The sequence below is a fragment of the Pestalotiopsis fici genome, assembly GCF_000516985.1.
Source record: "Pestalotiopsis fici W106-1 unplaced genomic scaffold PFICI_Scf_7, whole genome shotgun sequence".
Lineage (NCBI taxonomy): Eukaryota > Fungi > Ascomycota > Sordariomycetes > Amphisphaeriales > Sporocadaceae > Pestalotiopsis > Pestalotiopsis fici.
This window is the reverse complement of record NW_006917097.1, coordinates 3,391,547-3,409,232: the sequence shown is the minus strand read 5'-3', so window position 1 is coordinate 3,409,232 and position 17,686 is coordinate 3,391,547. Positions and strand designations below refer to the sequence as shown.

The window sequence follows — 17,686 nt, the reverse complement described above, 5'->3', positions numbered from 1 at the left end:
TATTCAGTTCATATTGGTCTTTAATTCCATTTTAGCAGAGCATCTGTTTGTAGATTTTTGTTGGCTGGAACCAGCATCTCGGATATTGAAACTTGGCTCTATTTTGGGATTGGCTCCGCTGGATTTTAGCCGCATACCAGAGGGGAAGTATTGGGGAGCAGCCACAGCATCAGCTTTGTCTACCGAAGCTCGAGCCCGTCGCAACTTAGAAACAAAATGACAACTGACAGCTTTGGGCTTTTGTGTGTCTTTTGGATGGATCTGAATTATTTAATGGAAAGTTGGACCACAATTTTACGAATACCGACGAGATTTTACTTGATTGTTCGCGCCCAAATGCTGTCACTTGGGGTCTCACTACCCCACAGTCTCAGTCGTTGTCTTTTTATAGGGCTGAACTCCTTATGCGCACCGTCACCAGGTCAGGAAATCTTTTAGGACACGAGATTGTCTCCAAATCCGAAATGCATAAAGGCAACACTTAGTCCCAACTTGCCCAAGACTGACTACCAAGGCACATGTCAGCTGCGCATATCTCACGTCAGGTGAGAGTCGGCTGCTGCATTTTGCATCTTCAGCTTTGACCACAATATATGAGATGGAGTGACAAAAGTATCTATTTGCATGTCTAGATTGCTGATGCGATGCACATGAAACCAATGCAAGTGATTGACAGACAGAAGAAAAAAGAGGACGGCAATATATGAAAAGGAAATGTCAAGGAGAGAAAGTCAGGATGAGAGAAAACAAAACCAAACCAGTACTAAACGTCTCGCAACAATCCAACAACGAAATCAATCAAATCTGAGGCTTGGTTCTCACGAACAAGCGATGAAGACCCAAAAACGCCAATATCCAAACCATTGCCACGGATCGCCGCTTCGACATCAACCGCTTTCTACAAGTCTTGGTTAGCATACATCGTCTTTTCGTCTTCAAGCGCTGCAGGACAACTCACAATATACGCATTCTTGACTTGGTTGTCCACTAACCACGCATCGTCGAGGCTGGCAAGCCTGAGCGCCTCAGCCGCATTCCGCTCATACTCGGGATGCACAGAAGGGGTGACCTCTCTGATTTGCAGTCCATTGGCTTGCCCCTCTCCATCGAAATGAGACGGCAAGCTGAGGAAATTGACAAAGGCTGTGAGCTTGACACCAGTCCACTCGGCAATCTCCCACAATCCAACAGATGCATTTTCATGTGAACTGATTCTGGCGAGATCGTCCTGAACTCTCCGGGCTATTGCCGCGATTGACTCATCTTGCTGGAATCGGATCCTCAGGGGCACTATACTGAGCGTGGGGTAAGACGCATCTTGTAGCTTGTCATCGAAAGCTGTCCTGTTGGCCAGGTAAACGCCAAAAATGATATCGTGCAAAACGAGTGCCTCGGTGTCGTTGGACCTGGACTGGTACTTGGCGTACGATGCGAAGAATAATGCTTGCACACTGATACCGAGCTCCAGAGCTGTTGCCTTGATCTTCGTCAAGTCGTCCAGCGCGCCAGGACGGTAGACAGCAGTCCGGCTATCCAGGTCGAGTGCGATTGCGTGACGACTAGGAGCGGCTGCGCCTTTTAGGTATTCGCGCCAAAAGCTTTGTCTCTGTAATCGCAACTCTTTGTCGTAGTGGGAATAGACAAAAGCGTTCCACAAGGCCGAGAGGCCTTGAAGAGACGACTCCTTCGCGTGGCACAGCGCAGCGAATCGGTTGATTATGGATGGCAAACTCACACCGTCGTAGAGTGCATGGTGGATTTTCAGCGTGAGCTTGAAAAGAGACTCCTCTGTTTCTTTTGCTACATGAAGACAGACGAATGGATTGGCTTCCAGCCAAATGCCCTGTGTGCTGATGGAATCCGCAGAGTCCATTGCCCGCGGTAGTTGTGAGCCAGGCTTGGCTATCATCTGGACAAATGGAATTTCCGTGGAATCTGTCGCAGCAAAATAGGTTCTGAGTATGGAAAGCTCTTCCACCAAGGAATGCCAGGCAGACATAATCTGTTCCCGAGAGATGTCACCTAGTACCTCGTAGGAGAAATCGTAGAAATAAAGCTTGCCCTGGCTGTTTTCCCATATGCTGAGCATGTGGACTTGCATCGGCAGAGCTGGCATGACTCTCTCCACAGATCCTGGATCTAGGCCAGCTCGAGAGACGAGTTCATTGATGTCGAAGCTGGCCAAGAGGCTAGATACCTCACTTCCTGGGGCAATATGAGCCTTCTGAGGGGGCCCTGATCCAATGTCTCTCGGCACAATGTCTCTAATGGCAGCTGCCTTGACCATATCACGGACAGAGACGGCCAAGCCGCGCTTCCGCAGAAGCGAGCTTGCTCTAATTGCACTGATCGAATCCAAGCCCAGGTGGTAAATTGAAAGGTTGGGCGTTATTGATGCTCGATCAAGGCCAGATACTTCGGCAAGAACGTCAAGTATTTCAGGATTCTCTTCAATCCACTGAAATCCAGAATCTTCAGTTTGACCGTTTGATTCGTTTGCATTCTTAGGCTGTTCCTTTGCGTAATGGACTGGCGGCAACCCACCAATGGAGAATGTCTTGTTGCTTGAAACCAGATCAATGAGCTGGTTTTGCTCGTTCTGGATAAAGTACACAAGAACATCACCAAGGTGGTCCAGAATGTTTTGCGCTCCATCCTTGGATACGTATTGTTGATCACAAGCAATCCTCCACACCAAGTCGTCATTCACCACTTCCATTTCGACGCAAACGGGGTAGTCAACTTCCGACGAGGACTGAACAGATTGCCACACAGACGACTCGTCACCAGCTGTTTCCATGCGAGCCTGCATCGTGAACAAGGTGTTGAAAAGTGGACCACCGCCACTTGCTGCAAGCTTCTGCGCTTTTCTAAGCGGAAAGTACTGGAACTCATTGATTCTTGTCATGTTTCCCCACATGTATTGCAGATACTCTGTCACAGTTCCGTGCAAAACGGCCCGGACTGCCACAGTGTTCATTGTCGGGAACATCAACTCTTGTTCCTCTCCGCTGGTTCGACCAGAAAGAACAACACCAAAGGTGACATTCAGGGACTGAGACAAAGTTCCAAGTACTGCCGCCCAGCAAGCTTGTCCCAAGGTCTGCATAGTTATCCGCTGACGCATGCAAAATGCTTTGATATCCTGTATCGAGATGGCTGAGACTGTTTCGGCTCGATGGATAGAAGTGACAGTATCTTCCATCTGCTTCACAGTGGGAACAAGCAGTGTACTACGGGCGTCGCTGAGATATTGCGACCAGAATTGCTCCGCTGTGTCCGATGTACTAGCCAGGATCTGAGCCAAGACCGGTGTGGTGTCGCGCCGAGCCTCAAAAACACCTTCCCACGCTGCTTTAACGTCTTGGTGGAAAAGATCAAGAGACGTTCCGTCATATAAAGCATGCGCGATAGAAATGATCAGATATTGACGATCAGCAACGATAACAGGTGTGAGCTGAAGCAGTTGAGACTGTCCCCTTGACTTGATGGCTGTTGAGCGAATGTCCTCCAAAACCCCATCGATCTCGTCCAGACTTTTGAGGTTCACTGAGGTCTTGAATGGATCAATGTTCTTCGCAATGACTTGGCAGTAAGTGTAGTTAAATTTTGGGTCTTCCAGCTCAACAAAACTTGTCCGTAGTATGGGCGAGTTCCCAATGACTGTTCTGATCGCTGTGATGAGAGCTTCCATGCTCACATTGGAAGATATTTCGAGGACATCGTGATTGAAGTATCTCTGGAAGTCAGACAGGATCATCTCCGCTACCATAGAATCTTGTAATGGGGTTGGAGGTAGGAAAGTTTCAATGTTGTCAAAACCTAAACCAGTGTCCTTGACGTAGTTTGATAGAAGCATTTCCTCGGCCCTCAAACTTTCCAAGGACAAAGAAGCGTCATTGTATGTATCGAAGTCGGTGACATCAGAATAAATGATTCCTCGGATACTTGGGGTCTTCATGATTTGGCTGGTCAAGATGCTGAATCCGGCAGATCGCAGCCGAGTGACAAGCTTGACAACATCGATGCTATCAAGCCCTAGCTCAAACAGGGTCGTATCTTCAGTGACATTGTCTGCCGGAAGGCCAGATAACGCAACGATCTCTCTTTGGATCATGCGTGCCTGCTTGTTCCACACAAAATCTTCACTTGTACTGAGATCAAGCTTCGTGTCTTGATGGCCTATTGTTCCACTTCCGTTGATTGCCGTGCCACTAATCGTGGCAATGTCGGGGAAGTCTTCATTCTCTACAATTCCCTTGATCGCACGTTGGAATTGATCGAGCAAGGAATTAAGTGCGGCTTCATCGGCAATGCTTGGCTGTGCAACGAGTGTTGTCTTCAATTTGTTCCCGTCAGTCACAATGCCCTCAAAGGCGAGAGGGTAGTCCGCGGATGATGCCGAACTGATAGAATCCCATAATTGAGAGTGCTCGTCATGTTTGGTCTTACTCTCTCGATCGAATGTGAAGAGATTATCAAACAAGGATTGACCCTTAGAACACCACTTCTGAACTTGGCGCAATGGAACATGTGCAAATGAGAGAGCAGATGAGTTGAAGGAGTGTGTCTCCCGGATCAATGAAGTCCAGTCATTGACGGATTCAGCCCTCACTCGGAATGGCAATGTGTTGAATAGAGGCCCGATGGTGTTTTCAATATTTTCCAGCATCAAGGAGCGTCCAGATACGATGACTCCTTGAGAAGGCCATGTATGTAGGTGGCGAGCCAATACCGACAGCCAAGCCGCCTGAACGATTGTTTGCTGTGTCACGCCGTTCTCCAGTCTCCTCGCCTCCAAGACCTCGATGTCAAAGGTTCGAGATACAACAGTATCTTTGTCCTGATTTGATGGAGCAAAACATGGCGTCGGAGTGAGACTAAAGTCAGCAAAAAGGCCGTCCCAGAATGTTTTGGAGGAGCTATAGTCGCATAGCGGGCCATGGGGCAATACTTCAATAAAAGCTGGGCCAGATAGGGGCTCTTCATTGTAGTAGAGTGCTTTCATATGATCTAGGACGAGATCAAAACTGCGAGCATCGTAGATACCATGGAAAATGCGCACAGAGAGAACAGACTGATCTTCAAGGTGAACGAATTCCACCTCAAGAGCTCTGTTGATCTCTGATTTATTGGAACTTGTCCAAGCGTCAAATTTTCCGTTTAGATAAGAGTCGATATCAACTGCTGCCACAGTGGCTTCATAGAAGTTGGTTTGGGGCTTCTTCAAAGCGACCTGTATGTAACCGTCGACTGTCTGAAGGAAAGTGGTCCGCAGAATAGCGTTATCTGCCATCACCTTGTCCCACGCAACTCGCATCCGAGCGATTGAGGCATCAGGGCCAAGTCTGATCTGAAATGTGTTGAAGTAGGTTGATTGACTTTCCGAGGCCAAGGCACGACTGAGCATTCCTTCCTGTAGAGCTGTGCAAGGCGCAATATACTCAATGTTGGCTTTTGTGGTCTGAAGTTTGCTGCATGCCGTACCAAGATGCTTGTGATAGCAAGCTGATATGTTTTGTTTCACGCGAATGACTTGACTGTCCTCAAGAGACGGAGAATTATCTTGCAACACTGTGACGAGATGCCCAAGCTGTGGGTTCTTCAGGATGGTTGATGGGGCGGCCCCCGAAAACCCAGCCGCTTGTAGCTGCCTAGCAAGCTCTATGACAGAGATAGAGTCGACACCGAGATCGAAGATGGTGTCTTGTGCACGAATCTCTTCGAACTTTGCTCTTGTAACTTTTGCAACCACATGTGCAAACTGAGAGTTCAAAGCTTCGAGGCGTGTACTTGTGCTCTTTGACCCGCTAGAGATTTCTCTCAATTCCTCGGCTGAAATTCCATTGAAGATTTGCTTGAGAATACTTGTTTGCGCTTTGTTGTTTGCAGACAACGGAATATAGGGCACACAGAGCACGAAGGTGGGCACCATGTAGCCAGGCAATTTTGCGCGACAGGCATTTTGTGCATCAGCACATAAGCGCAGGCAAGAAGGATCTGAGATGATGGACAACTCTTTGTCGTGATTCTTGTCATCTTGTGTCACAATAAACGACACCATGACATCTCTGTCCTGGTCACGATGCTTGGTGACCAGCGTTGCAACATCCTTCACCTGCGGTACGCCTGCTTTGATGGTATGATTGATCTCACCAATCTCCAATCTCTGACCACGAAGTTTGACTTGGTCGTCAGCGCGACCAAGAAAGTCGAAACAGCCATCGTGCAAAACACGAACCAAGTCGCCTGTTCGATAGACCCTCTCTGCAAAGCGCTCAAGTGTTGGGAATCGCTCGGCGGTGAGCTCGGGCCGGTTCAGGTAGCCTTTACCAACCAGCTTACCAGAGACGCAAAGCTCGCCAACTCCTCCTCTAGCTACAGGTACGTCCGAGCCTGGCTGAAGAACGAATGAACCCACATTGGGAAATTGCTTTCCAATATTGCTGGATCGGCCGTTCTGAGGGACCCTACAGTACATGGTAACGCCAATTGTCGCTTCCGTTGGCCCATAAGCGTTATATATGACCGCTTTGGATCCCCAGACGTCAAGTATATCCTGTCGCAACTGCTCGCCGCCGGTGATAAAGACTCCTTTACACAGGCTTGGCACGTCATCTGGATGTACTAGACGAGCCAAACTTGGGGTGAGATCAATATGCGTGATTTCAAGCTTTGAGATTGTAGAAATCAGGTCGCTCAATATGAGATCGCGCGGTGCAGACACCACAGGTATCCCAACCGACCAAGACCAGTACTGTTCCAAGACTGAGACGTCAAAGTGGAAGGAAGCAAATTGGAGCCATCTTGAGTCATGATCCCAGTGTCCCGAGAACAACTGCTGAAAGGCGAGCATCGCCTGAACGGCGTTATCGTGAGTGATGAGGCAGCCTTTTGGGGTGCCTGTTGTACCACTTGTATACAAACAGTAACAAGCATCTTCAGGAGAAATTTGAACTCGTGGCGACAAAGGAGAGAAAGACTCGAGCTTCAAAAGATCGACCTCTAGGACAGGACATGGTGATGAAGACAGAACTTCTGGCGCATAGTCTTTTTGAACCATGAGCGCAAATGCTTTGGAGTCTTCCAGAATGAATTGATGGCGCGTAGCTGGTGCGCCGGGATCAAGAGCGACGAATGCGCAACCCGTTTTGAGAATTCCGAGTATGCTGAAATATGCTTCGGGGCACTTGTCAAAGCATACGGCGACGATTCCACCAGGAGTGACACCATTGTCGATGAGAAAATTAGCAACCCTTGAACCATAATCATCCAACTGACGATATGTCCACTTGCGGCTCTTGATACCACCGTTGAGCTCGTGAACATATTCGAGTGCCAGGTGATCAGGTATCCGATCCGCCGTGATCTCAACAAAGTCATGCAGCAAAATCGCTTCAGAAGGAAGCTCCGTATGGTCTGGGGGAAGAACAGAATACAAGTCGGGATATTTCAATGTCATGCCGTCCGCGTCACCCTTTGGTTCTTGAAGCAAATGGATAAAATTTGCTTCGAACTGAGCCAGCAACAAGGCGGACTGTTCAGTCGGCAAGACATCGCTGCGAAAATCAAGGCTGATCTGCAGGCCATCGGTCTGCGTCTCTTCCACCTCCAATGAGACGAGGTAGTCGACAGTAGCCGTTTCATGAGCGACTCGCCATTCGCGACTGACGCTGGAATTGTTGGGAGCTTGTTGGTAGACCAAAATCGTGTCAAAGATTGCAGAATCAGCGTGTCCAGTCCACTTTTGTATCTGACTCAGTGAAGTGTACTCGTGCCGTCTCAGACCTGCGTTATATACCATCATTGACTTTAGGAGCTCGTCGTTGGATTTGGCATTTTGAGCAACAACTGGCAATGTCACGATGCAGGGGAATATGGAATTGGCCAAATTTTCCAATGTACGCCCAGAAAGCACAACGCCAAAGGTGACTGCAGTTTCGCCTTGGTATGCCGCCAAGACCCTTGTCCAGGCTGATTGGAGAGCTGCTTGGATTGTGATGCCGGCCGCGGCTGCAGTTGCACGAGCCATTCCGAGCGTAATGCTCAATGTTTGTGTCATTCTCCATCTCTCGGGAACTTCGACGCGAAGGGGCGTCATTGTGGGGAATGGGTTAACAACCATATTGATGGCAATTTCTTTCCAGAACGCTTTGGATGCTTGATCATCAATGTTGGCTCCCACGATGGTCTTCACTGCCTGCTCGATCGACCTGACAGGGTCCAGTCTTTCATTTTTCAAGACCAAGAAAAGCTCCTCAATCATCTGTTGCAAGGACGAAGCATCGTATAGCGCATGATGCATGCCCAGATGCATTGAGATGATGTCGTCATGTACCTGCAAAACCGCTTGCCAAGGGGGCCGAGACATATCACGGAGTGAGCTCTCGATGCAGTCGTGCCGCCATTCTTGAACATCAAAATTGGCAAAGTTTGTCTCCTTGACACAACTGACAGGTGCGCACACTGACTTGGCATCATAGACAACCATTGCAAATGACACATCTGAATGGCTGATGGATACGAAGCCAGCGCGCAAGATTTGGTGCCTGTTTTTCAGTACAGTCCAAGCGTGAGCCAAAGCATCGCAGTTGACAGTCAGTGGGATATCCCAAGTCACAAAGTTGTAATAATTGGCGCCTTCAGAGAGTATGAATTGTGACAGCATTCCCTGCTGCAGTGGCGTGCACGGTAGCACAGTTTTGATTTTTGAAGTCAGTCTGGCATCGTCCACTTGCTCTTGAACTGATCTTTGAAATGCAGAGAGATCATAACGACTTTCAAGGGGGGAGGTGGTCGCGCTCATGGCCTTGATATGTGACGCAATACCGGTACAGGTAGGATGTTCGAGGATATCCACTGGTGAAACTTGCAAACCTTCGCGACGAAGCAGCGTAGCCGCCTGGATTGCGCTTATGCTGTCAAGGCCAAGACGATATATTGACGTATTTTTGGAGATTTTCTCGCGCGGAATCTTGGCGAGCTTTCCGATAATGCGCCGGATTTGTAATTCATGCTCACTCCACTGATCGTCGGCAGAAATGTTATCGTGCCCATTGACCAAAGTACTGTCCGAGGATCCGACTGATGGAATTTCCTCGATCTGAGATTGAAGATGGGCAGGCAGCTTTTGTGCAAGACTAAGCGTTGATGATGGATGATTGACACAATCGTTCAGCGCTTGAACAAATACCTCGTTCAATAAGCTTCCGAGTGAAGAAGAGATTATACCGCTGACTGATGTTAGATTTTATGCATATCCGGGAAGCATATGGTTGGACCAACCTATCTCTGTGCACAGTAATGCGTAACTCGTCGAGCTCCATGTCTGGTGTTATTTCGCACACAATTGGGACCTGATCTCAATCAGAAATATCCACGAGTAATTATTAGCACATAACTTACATCCATGGTCCCAACATCACGCTCAAGAATCCACAAGCTTTGATCCAATGCCGTTGTTGGAGGCTGCAACAAGAGCAGTGAGTCGAAAAGTCGCGCCTCATCGACACGGATTTTGGATCGTATTCGCCGGAGTGGTGTAAATTGGTACTGCAGCATTGTCGCATTTAGCTTCTGGCATGTCTTCATGAGGTCTCGGTGAGAACTGGATTCGAGTAATTTGAGTCTCAACGGGATAGTATTGAAGCACGGCGCCACGAGCTCGTCAACGTTATCAACAGACACTGAGCGACCACTAAACACATTGCCGAAACATACATCTGGTGACTTCAACACCAAGGACAATGTTTCCGACCATGCTGCCTGGCAAAGTGACAATAGAGAAACACCGGTATCTCGAAGCTTGGTCTGAACTGAGGAAAGTGGCATAGAGTAGCCTGGCTTTTGGAGGCCATGAACTCCATTTGTACCATTGACTCCGTTGATGGTTAGGCCATGTGGCAGATGACGCGGGGTGAAGTCCTTGAGAAATTGGCCCCAAAAATCATCAGTATCCTTGGGGAGAGTAAGCGCTTCACGTAGGAAATCACTAAACGGTGGCGTTGCGGGTAAAGCCTCCCCTCGTGCAAGTCTTTCGATCTCGGAGAGCAGCGTTCTTATGGCAACGCCATCATATAACGCGTGATGACAGACGAAAGAGAGGTAACGTTGCCGTTCCGAGGTGGTGATCAAAGCGAGAGAAATTGGAGGTTCAAGAGAGTCTAGCGGGCTCTGCAATGACTCCAGATGTTCTGCAGCACACCCCTCTAAGTCTGGTCCAAGAAGCTGTTTACAAAGAAACTTTGTAGGTTTCAAGACAAGCTGAATCACAGGATGGAGAGCGTCATCTGTAGAAACAAAACATGTTCTAAGAATATCGTGGCGAAAGCGCATCCGTTGCCAATACGACATGAGATCTTGTCCATCGCCATGAATTCGAAAGATCATTTGATTTCGATATCTGAAAGGATCAGTCGATGAAATCGTAGAAGCAAGCATGGAAGCTTGTAGCGGTGTACACGGAAGAATTTTCTCGATTGTTTGAGTTTCATCTTCAAGACGCCTCATGATGAAATTAATGATCTCGTCTGGCAGTAAATCAAGCGGACGTGTTGATTGGATTCCATTTTGGACTGGTCTTGCCTTTGATGATGTGATTGCCTTTGCAAGGCGACCTATGCTGGGGTTTTGGAGAATCTGGGAGATGGGGACTCTGCAGCCAAAAGCCAATTGTAATCGCCTTGATAAAGGCATTGCTGATATTGAGTCAAGGCCAAGCGTGGCGAATGAAGTCCATCGACTGACGGTTCTCTTTTCCACACCCAGAGTGGTTGCCAGTGCGTCTAGTATGTGCTCTTCGGCTGTTGTCCATTCCGAGTTTTCTTCCGCATTCTCCAATACCGTGCTATACTGGTTCAAAATATTAGGAGACAAAGTAGCAGCACTCTCGCGGAGACGATCTGTATTTGTTTTTCCAGAAGAAGTCAATGGCAGGCAAGATATCGGTACGATAAAGGAAGGAATCATGTAAGCAGGCAGAACATCTTGAAGGACCTGGAACAACTTTCGGATCTCTTCTTTCCTTGGTGCCTTCAGATGCAAGACATTGAATTCCGTGGCATCTTCCGAGCTTGGTACATAAAATAAGACCAATTGCTGTGAGTTTTGTGCATCTTGACGTAGCAGCACGCATGAACATGCTCGCGCCACGCCTGAATCGAGTGCGACAGCTTGAATCTCGCGCAATTCAATTCGTTGGCCTCTCAATTTGACCTGAGAATCGAGCCTTCCCAGAATGATGAGCGAGCCGTCGGACAGCATCCTGCCCTTGTCGCCTGAACGATACAGTTTGCCATATTGAGGGTGCTCAAAAAACTTGGCCGCTGTCGTCTCCGGCATGTTCAAGTAGCCGGCGGCGACCTGATCACCACCAAAGCACAGTTCTCCTATACACCCGAGGGGTAGGACGTGATTTGAACTAGGGTGAAAAACAAATGATGATGTGTTCTCGAGTGCTGAGCCCAGGTATTGAGACGAATCACCTGGGTATACCTTTCGCACGGTGCAAATATTGGTAGTTTCCGAGGGACCATATCCTGTACATTGTCAACACATTGATTCCGGCTAGTAACCTACTGAAAGGGCAATTACCTTGATACAGAACGCTGTTCCACTTCTCGAGAACCTCGTCCGTCATTGGTTCGCCAGAAGTCACCAGAAATTTGACGCAGGGTACTCTTGACGGGTTTATCAGAGATGCGACCGTGACAGTCATACTGAGATGAGTAGCATTGAATGCTCTGATGGACATTTCCAGGTCCGCAAATAAGGTATCGTTTGTAGCTGCGCAAAGACGCATGCCATTTGCCCAAGCGAAGAAGATCTCAAAAACCGACACGTCGAAAGCCTGCGAGCAAGCTTGTAGCATACTAGCCCCAGTTTCCACCGGGTAGATGTTTTCCAAAGCTTTGATGTTGCTCAGCATATTCTTGTTGGTTACAGAAACACCTTTTGGTGTTCCGGTCGTCCCGCTCGTGAAGATGACGTAGGCGAGTTGTGATCCTTTCTGAGGAATGTCTAGGTTGGCGAGAGGAAACTGCTTGAAGGAATGGTCTCGCAAACCGACGAGAGTACAAGGTACAGAGTACCTATCAAACGGCAAAGTATCCTCAACAAGACACATTTGTGGTCGCGAACTATCCAATATCATTTGTATCCTTGTCTGGGGCGTTGAAGGTAGAAGGGGAAGATAAGCACAGCCAGTTTTAAGGATACCAAGAATGGCACAATACAATAAAGGCGACTTCTCCATAACAATGGCAATTATGCCACCAGGCATGGCTCCCAAGGATACCAAATACCTTGCAACTTGGTTGGCTCTCTGATTTAGTTGCTCATAGGTGAGCTCCTCCGTTTGGGCGGCTTCTTCGCTAATCATGCTAGCGAAAGAAAGAGCAACAGCTTGCGGCTTGGACTCCGCTGTCATTTCAACGACTTCAGGCAAACTAGAGCAGATTTCCAGTTCCTTGATATCCGATGCACAGATTGACAAGTTACTTGATGGGAATGACGATAGAATTGAGTCGAGGGATGCGTGTATTTGGTGAGTGAAATAGGTACACAGATGCGAGAAGAGTTGCGCAAAGGACTGAACCTGATCCATGGAGAACGCATCTGAGTGAAACGTCCATTTGCACCGATAGCTTTCGGCAAGAGGCTCAATCTCAAGAAGGAGCGGAGATTCCACATGGTCTTTGTGATTGATCTCATAGATTGAATTTCGCTTCCTCCTCCGACTTGACAAGGATTCTTGGTACACAAAGAGCACATCGAAGAGCGTACTGCCCTGTGGCAGCTTTGCGAGCTTCTTGATATCTGCGAGGCTGATTGGGTTCTGGTGCATGATTTGCCGGTTTGTGGTATGTGTGCTGCGTACCAGATCCAGAATGTTGCTACCTTCGGCGAGTCGTGCTCTAATGGGCAGTGTGCTAAGGCATGGTCCCATGACACGCTCGATTCCATCAACGGGTAAAGTCCTACCTGAGAACACTGACCCTATATTCACATCATCAGCGCCAGTAATGGCACCCCAAAACCATAGAAGGCTAGACTGAAAGATTGCTTGTGGTGTGACTTCTGATTGAAGTGCAATACTTTGCACCACTCTCGGGTCGATTTGAAGCATATGTCTATGGGAATCAACCTCGGGATTTGGAACTGCCATCGTCTTGAAATTTGGTAAGGAAGCTCCCACGCTGTTTCGCAAGTGCTCGGCCCAGAACTCTTTGTCCGAGTCATTCTGCGGCAGTTTCGAAGCCAGTTGATGAGCAACGCTTCGAAATGATGGTCTATCGGGCAATGTTTGACCGTCAACCAGCGAGGTCAAATCATCAATAAGTACATCGATGGTCCAGCCATCATATATAGCATGATGCAGAATGATTTTGACGCTCGCGGACTCCTCGTCGACGATGATCTGTAGAGGGTGCTCAAGGAAATGATCAATATCGGGAGATTCGGTTGCACAGATATTTCCAGTCCTGCAAATCTGAGATTGTGTGAGCTGTTTCCAAACTACGCGAACCATGCGATCGTGGAGGTGAATGAAGCCTGATCGTAGGATTTCGTTCTTTTGTGCGATATCTATGAACCACGATTTAATCGTTTCATATGAGGTGTTCCGAGGCACAGCAATATCGACAGTGTTGACATATAGCTTTGGATCCTTGATTGTCTCAACCAACATCGATACTTGCAGGGATGTGCAATCAGTGATCATTTCCATGTCCAGCGACTTGGCCGAGTATGTGTCATCCGAGGCCAATAAAGCACTTAAATCAATGTCGTCGACTTCGCGATGCCCATTTGTGGTGGCTTGCGATTCCCTCGGCTCGCTTTCACGTTTCTTAATTGTTTGATGTAGATCAGCCAAGTTCGCGGAACTGAGTATATCCAGCGGGCTCACAGAGATGCCCGAATCTCTCAGTTGTGCTGCTAGTTGAATTGCTAAAAGCGAATCGACGCCGACAGACGACAATCGAGTTGATAACTGTACTGATGTGTCGAGCATATCGCTAGTAGAGATACACAGCAGCCTTTCAAGGTCATCCTTGAATTGCTGTTCCTCTCTGGGCAAGGACTGGTCAACTTGCGAGCGTGAGAAATCCTGCTTGAGCCGCATTCGGTCAATCTTTCCAGATGGTAGTCGCGGGAATGACTCCATGACCACAATCTCAGATGGTATCATAAAGGCTGGCAGCCATCGCTTGCAGTTCGCAATGATCTCATCGCGCATACCGGATACTTCATCAACGGCAGCAAAAGCAACAAGTACGTTTGAAATGACGCAAACATAGGCGCTGTGACAGCCATGAGTGCGTAGTATTGCGTGCTCAACTTCACCAATTTCCATTCGTTGACCATTGAGCTTGATCTGGCCCTCGGACACGCGACCTAAACACTCAATGGTACCATCAGGAAGTATTCGTGCCTTGTCACCGGTTTTGTACACGCGACCAAACTCGGTATCGATGAAGGAGGCGGCATTCTGTTCTGGCCGATTCAGATATCCCGTGGCTAACTGGTGTCCGCCAACGACGAGTTCTCCAACCTGACCAATTGGGGCAATCTCAAAAGGCAAAGTCTCGGCCTGATTGGCCGGCGCTGTGATCACAAAAGCGGATACAGTATCAAGTGGTATACCAATGCAACTAGGCGATGCGTTTCGCCCAAACGCAGGCTGTAATGTGCTACAGGGAGATTAGTAGAGGTAATTGGTGGTCTTTGGACAAGTTATATTAATAAGGGTATCATACCAATGAATTGCTGCTTCTGTTGGACCATACATGCCCCAAAGGATGCCTGGGGCGTGTGCATCGCCACCAAATTCTTGTACCACCGGCTCCGTAAGCATTTCGCCAATGGTAAGCATTAACTTCAACTTGGGGACGCGGTGCCTCTTTTTCACAAGACTGCCAGCGACGGAAGGTGTCAACTCGCAGGCATCGACATCGAGCTTGTTGATGATGCCGGAGAGGTCCGACAGCAGGTCTGTCCGATTACAACATACTAAAGTCTCTCCCCTAAAAAGAGGGAAGAAAATCTCAAAGACAGAAACATCAAAAGTTGGGGCGGCGAATTGAAGAAAACGAGAGAAAGCGGGTATGTGACGATCGTGAGCCAACAAACTTTGGGTTGCTGCCAAATGCGAGATGCCAACGCCCTTGGGTGTCCCTGTCGAGCCAGACGTATACATCACGTACGCCAAATCATGCGGTGTGCACTCCCGCGCACGAATACGGTCTGGCGCAACATGCTCGGGGTTCACCAGTAAAGAGCTGGGCTCTTGGTCAACACAAATGACAGTCGTTCTAGTGGTCGCAGCTGGTATACGATGCGCAAGTCTCGATGTAGTGAGAACAAGACTGGCTTGTACGTCTTTGAAGATGAAACTGACACGGTCTGCAGGAGCATCGAGATTTATAGGGCAGAAAGCTGCGCCTGATTTGAGAATTGCTAGGAGTGCAACATAGAGATCAGGGCTCTGGGGTATCATGAGGGGAATAATGAGCTGCTCCGTGACATGCTGGGCTGGTGATGCTTGTAGGGACTGTGATATACGTTCTGCGAGCCGATCTGATAAGAGGTCGAGACTGGCATACGACAAGGCGAGTCGTTGTTGATCCTCTGCGAGGAAGTCGATGGCAGGTCCATCCTGATTGGTCGATTTCCTGACGAGGTCGTGCAATAGAGTTGGGCCAGGAAGAATCGCGGGTGTCGGGTTAAGGACGGATAGACCCATGGTCTGATTAAGTTCCTCCATAGTCGACAACCAAGTAGGTGCCGTGCTGCCCCAAATGCATCTAGCCTGGCGAAGATGCCGTACCTACACAGATTTAAGGACGTATTATAACGACCGGAGCTTGAAATCATGAGCAGTTTGGATTAAAGGTTCCAGGCAATTCGTAATGCGCGCAAGCTGATTGGACGGAGATTCACCAAAGCGGAAGGGGCCAGTCAGGTAGTTCTATTCCCTGGATGCGGGCGTTTTGGAGGCTGATGGTAAATGGAGTCAGTCTTAGCAACATGCACAAACGCCCTGGGCCAATCCAGAGTCTGTGTCCAATGGATGACGCTTGTGATGTCGCACCCGGTCCCTAATTTCGTGCCGTACGGTACGTGGGTTCGACGCAGACTCCTCTGACGTGCAGCAGACAAGCAGGTGCGGCACGTGTCTCCGAGGGAGAGATTTGATGTGTGTATGCAAGCCTGTTTGGAAATCAAGCTCAAACTCGGAGTCACTTGGTTATCTGGCCCAGCCGTTATTGCCAAACCATGTCAGGCGCCAGCCTTGTCGTTGTTGTAGAAGCTGCCCCTCCGACCAGGACTTGCACCAGTCTTTTCTCATCACGGGGTAGGAAAAGCAAGGGAAGGGCAGGATAGGACAGGACAAGTTTGAATTTGTTAATGTGAAGTGACGCAATAAAAACACAGGTTGACCACTCAGTCGGGCCAATTGTTGAAGAAAATTATCCGATTCTCTGACGACAGAGCAAGTGGTTCCTATGTAACGGGAATGCTACTGATGTATGTCTCAAACCTGAGGAGGGGAGGAGATACCTAGCAGGTACGAACGCGCACTTACACTTAGCTACACATATTCAGACGGTCAGTACATTGGAATAATAATCCCACCTTGGTTGCGACTTGCGGAAGACGCACCACCCTCTAGTAGAACCCCTCTCATGGACGACTGAATGTGCCCGTTGGAACAGGTGACTACCTTCGGGAACAACCATTGTCCACGCCATGCTACCCAAAAGCCCAAGGGCCATATCTTCATCGGGCAGGAGAGCATCCACATCACTGGCAGCCGAAACTCTAATCACTATGGGAGTCATCTGAATCAACACCATCTCGAGGACGCTGGAGGGGGGTGGAGCTGGTTGCAATGTGCCATGAGTACGTCCTGGACATTGGGCAGAGCGGCCAAACACGCCAACGCACGACGACGCGCCTACACATGCCGCCTTGTAGTTACTATTCCCTGTCGGACCAGGCCACGCGCTTGCCAACGGAGGGGTGTTTGAGGGTGCCCACTCTCGGGCTGAAGTCGACGGATTTCTTTTACGTTTACGTCACTGATTTGACTTTTTTCAACTCAAAGTGGATGGATGCAGCGTGGGGAGCCACCAGGGAGCTTTGGCTGGTGAGGGACAAAGAGGGGGGGTAACAGAGGTTGGTAACAAATGGTAGGTAGTGAATGTCGTCCACTAATTGGGGCGGGTCTAGTACTAGTAGTTGATTGAACAGCGGACACGGCTGCTTCATGGGTGATGGTGCTTCCTGGCTCTTCGCTACCATATAGTGCTTAAGTGCTGACAGTTAGTACCAGTAGCTAGGGAGTAAGGTACCTACACTACTTATCATTACTGAGCAGCATATCTGGGTACTGGTAACTAAAACACCCTTTCCAGTTCGATTTCCTATGCCTTCCTCTAGGATCATATTTGCAAAGTGCCATTCATGTCGTCGTCGACAGTATTACCGTAGTACTTCAGTCAACATGGTGCATACCCGCGTAAATTTTCTCAACTTGTTCACTTGCATACACACCTATGTGCACACTTATATAGCCGCATACGTAGCTGCTGGCTAGCACGGCAGGGTACTTTTCTCCCTGATCATATTATGGTATCATAATTCTGCTTCTAGTCACATACCTACTACACAGTAGGGTTACATG

At 48.7% G+C, this 17,686-nt stretch overlaps 1 protein-coding gene across 1 annotated transcript; it reads right to left on the bottom strand.

Annotated features, from left to right (window-relative positions):
• Positions 1-763: 763 nt before the first annotated feature.
• Positions 764-15,763, bottom strand: PFICI_10656 (uncharacterized protein; the record flags this gene model as incomplete). The annotated part of the gene is made up of 6 exons (XM_007839237.1): positions 764-898; positions 959-9,233; positions 9,286-9,356; positions 9,406-11,537; positions 11,593-14,690; positions 14,757-15,763. The coding sequence occupies 6 exons, from the start codon at positions 15,761-15,763 to the stop codon at positions 764-766; spliced, it is 14,718 nt and encodes a 4,905-aa protein (XP_007837428.1).
• Between the last annotated feature and the right edge of the window lie 1,923 nt (positions 15,764-17,686).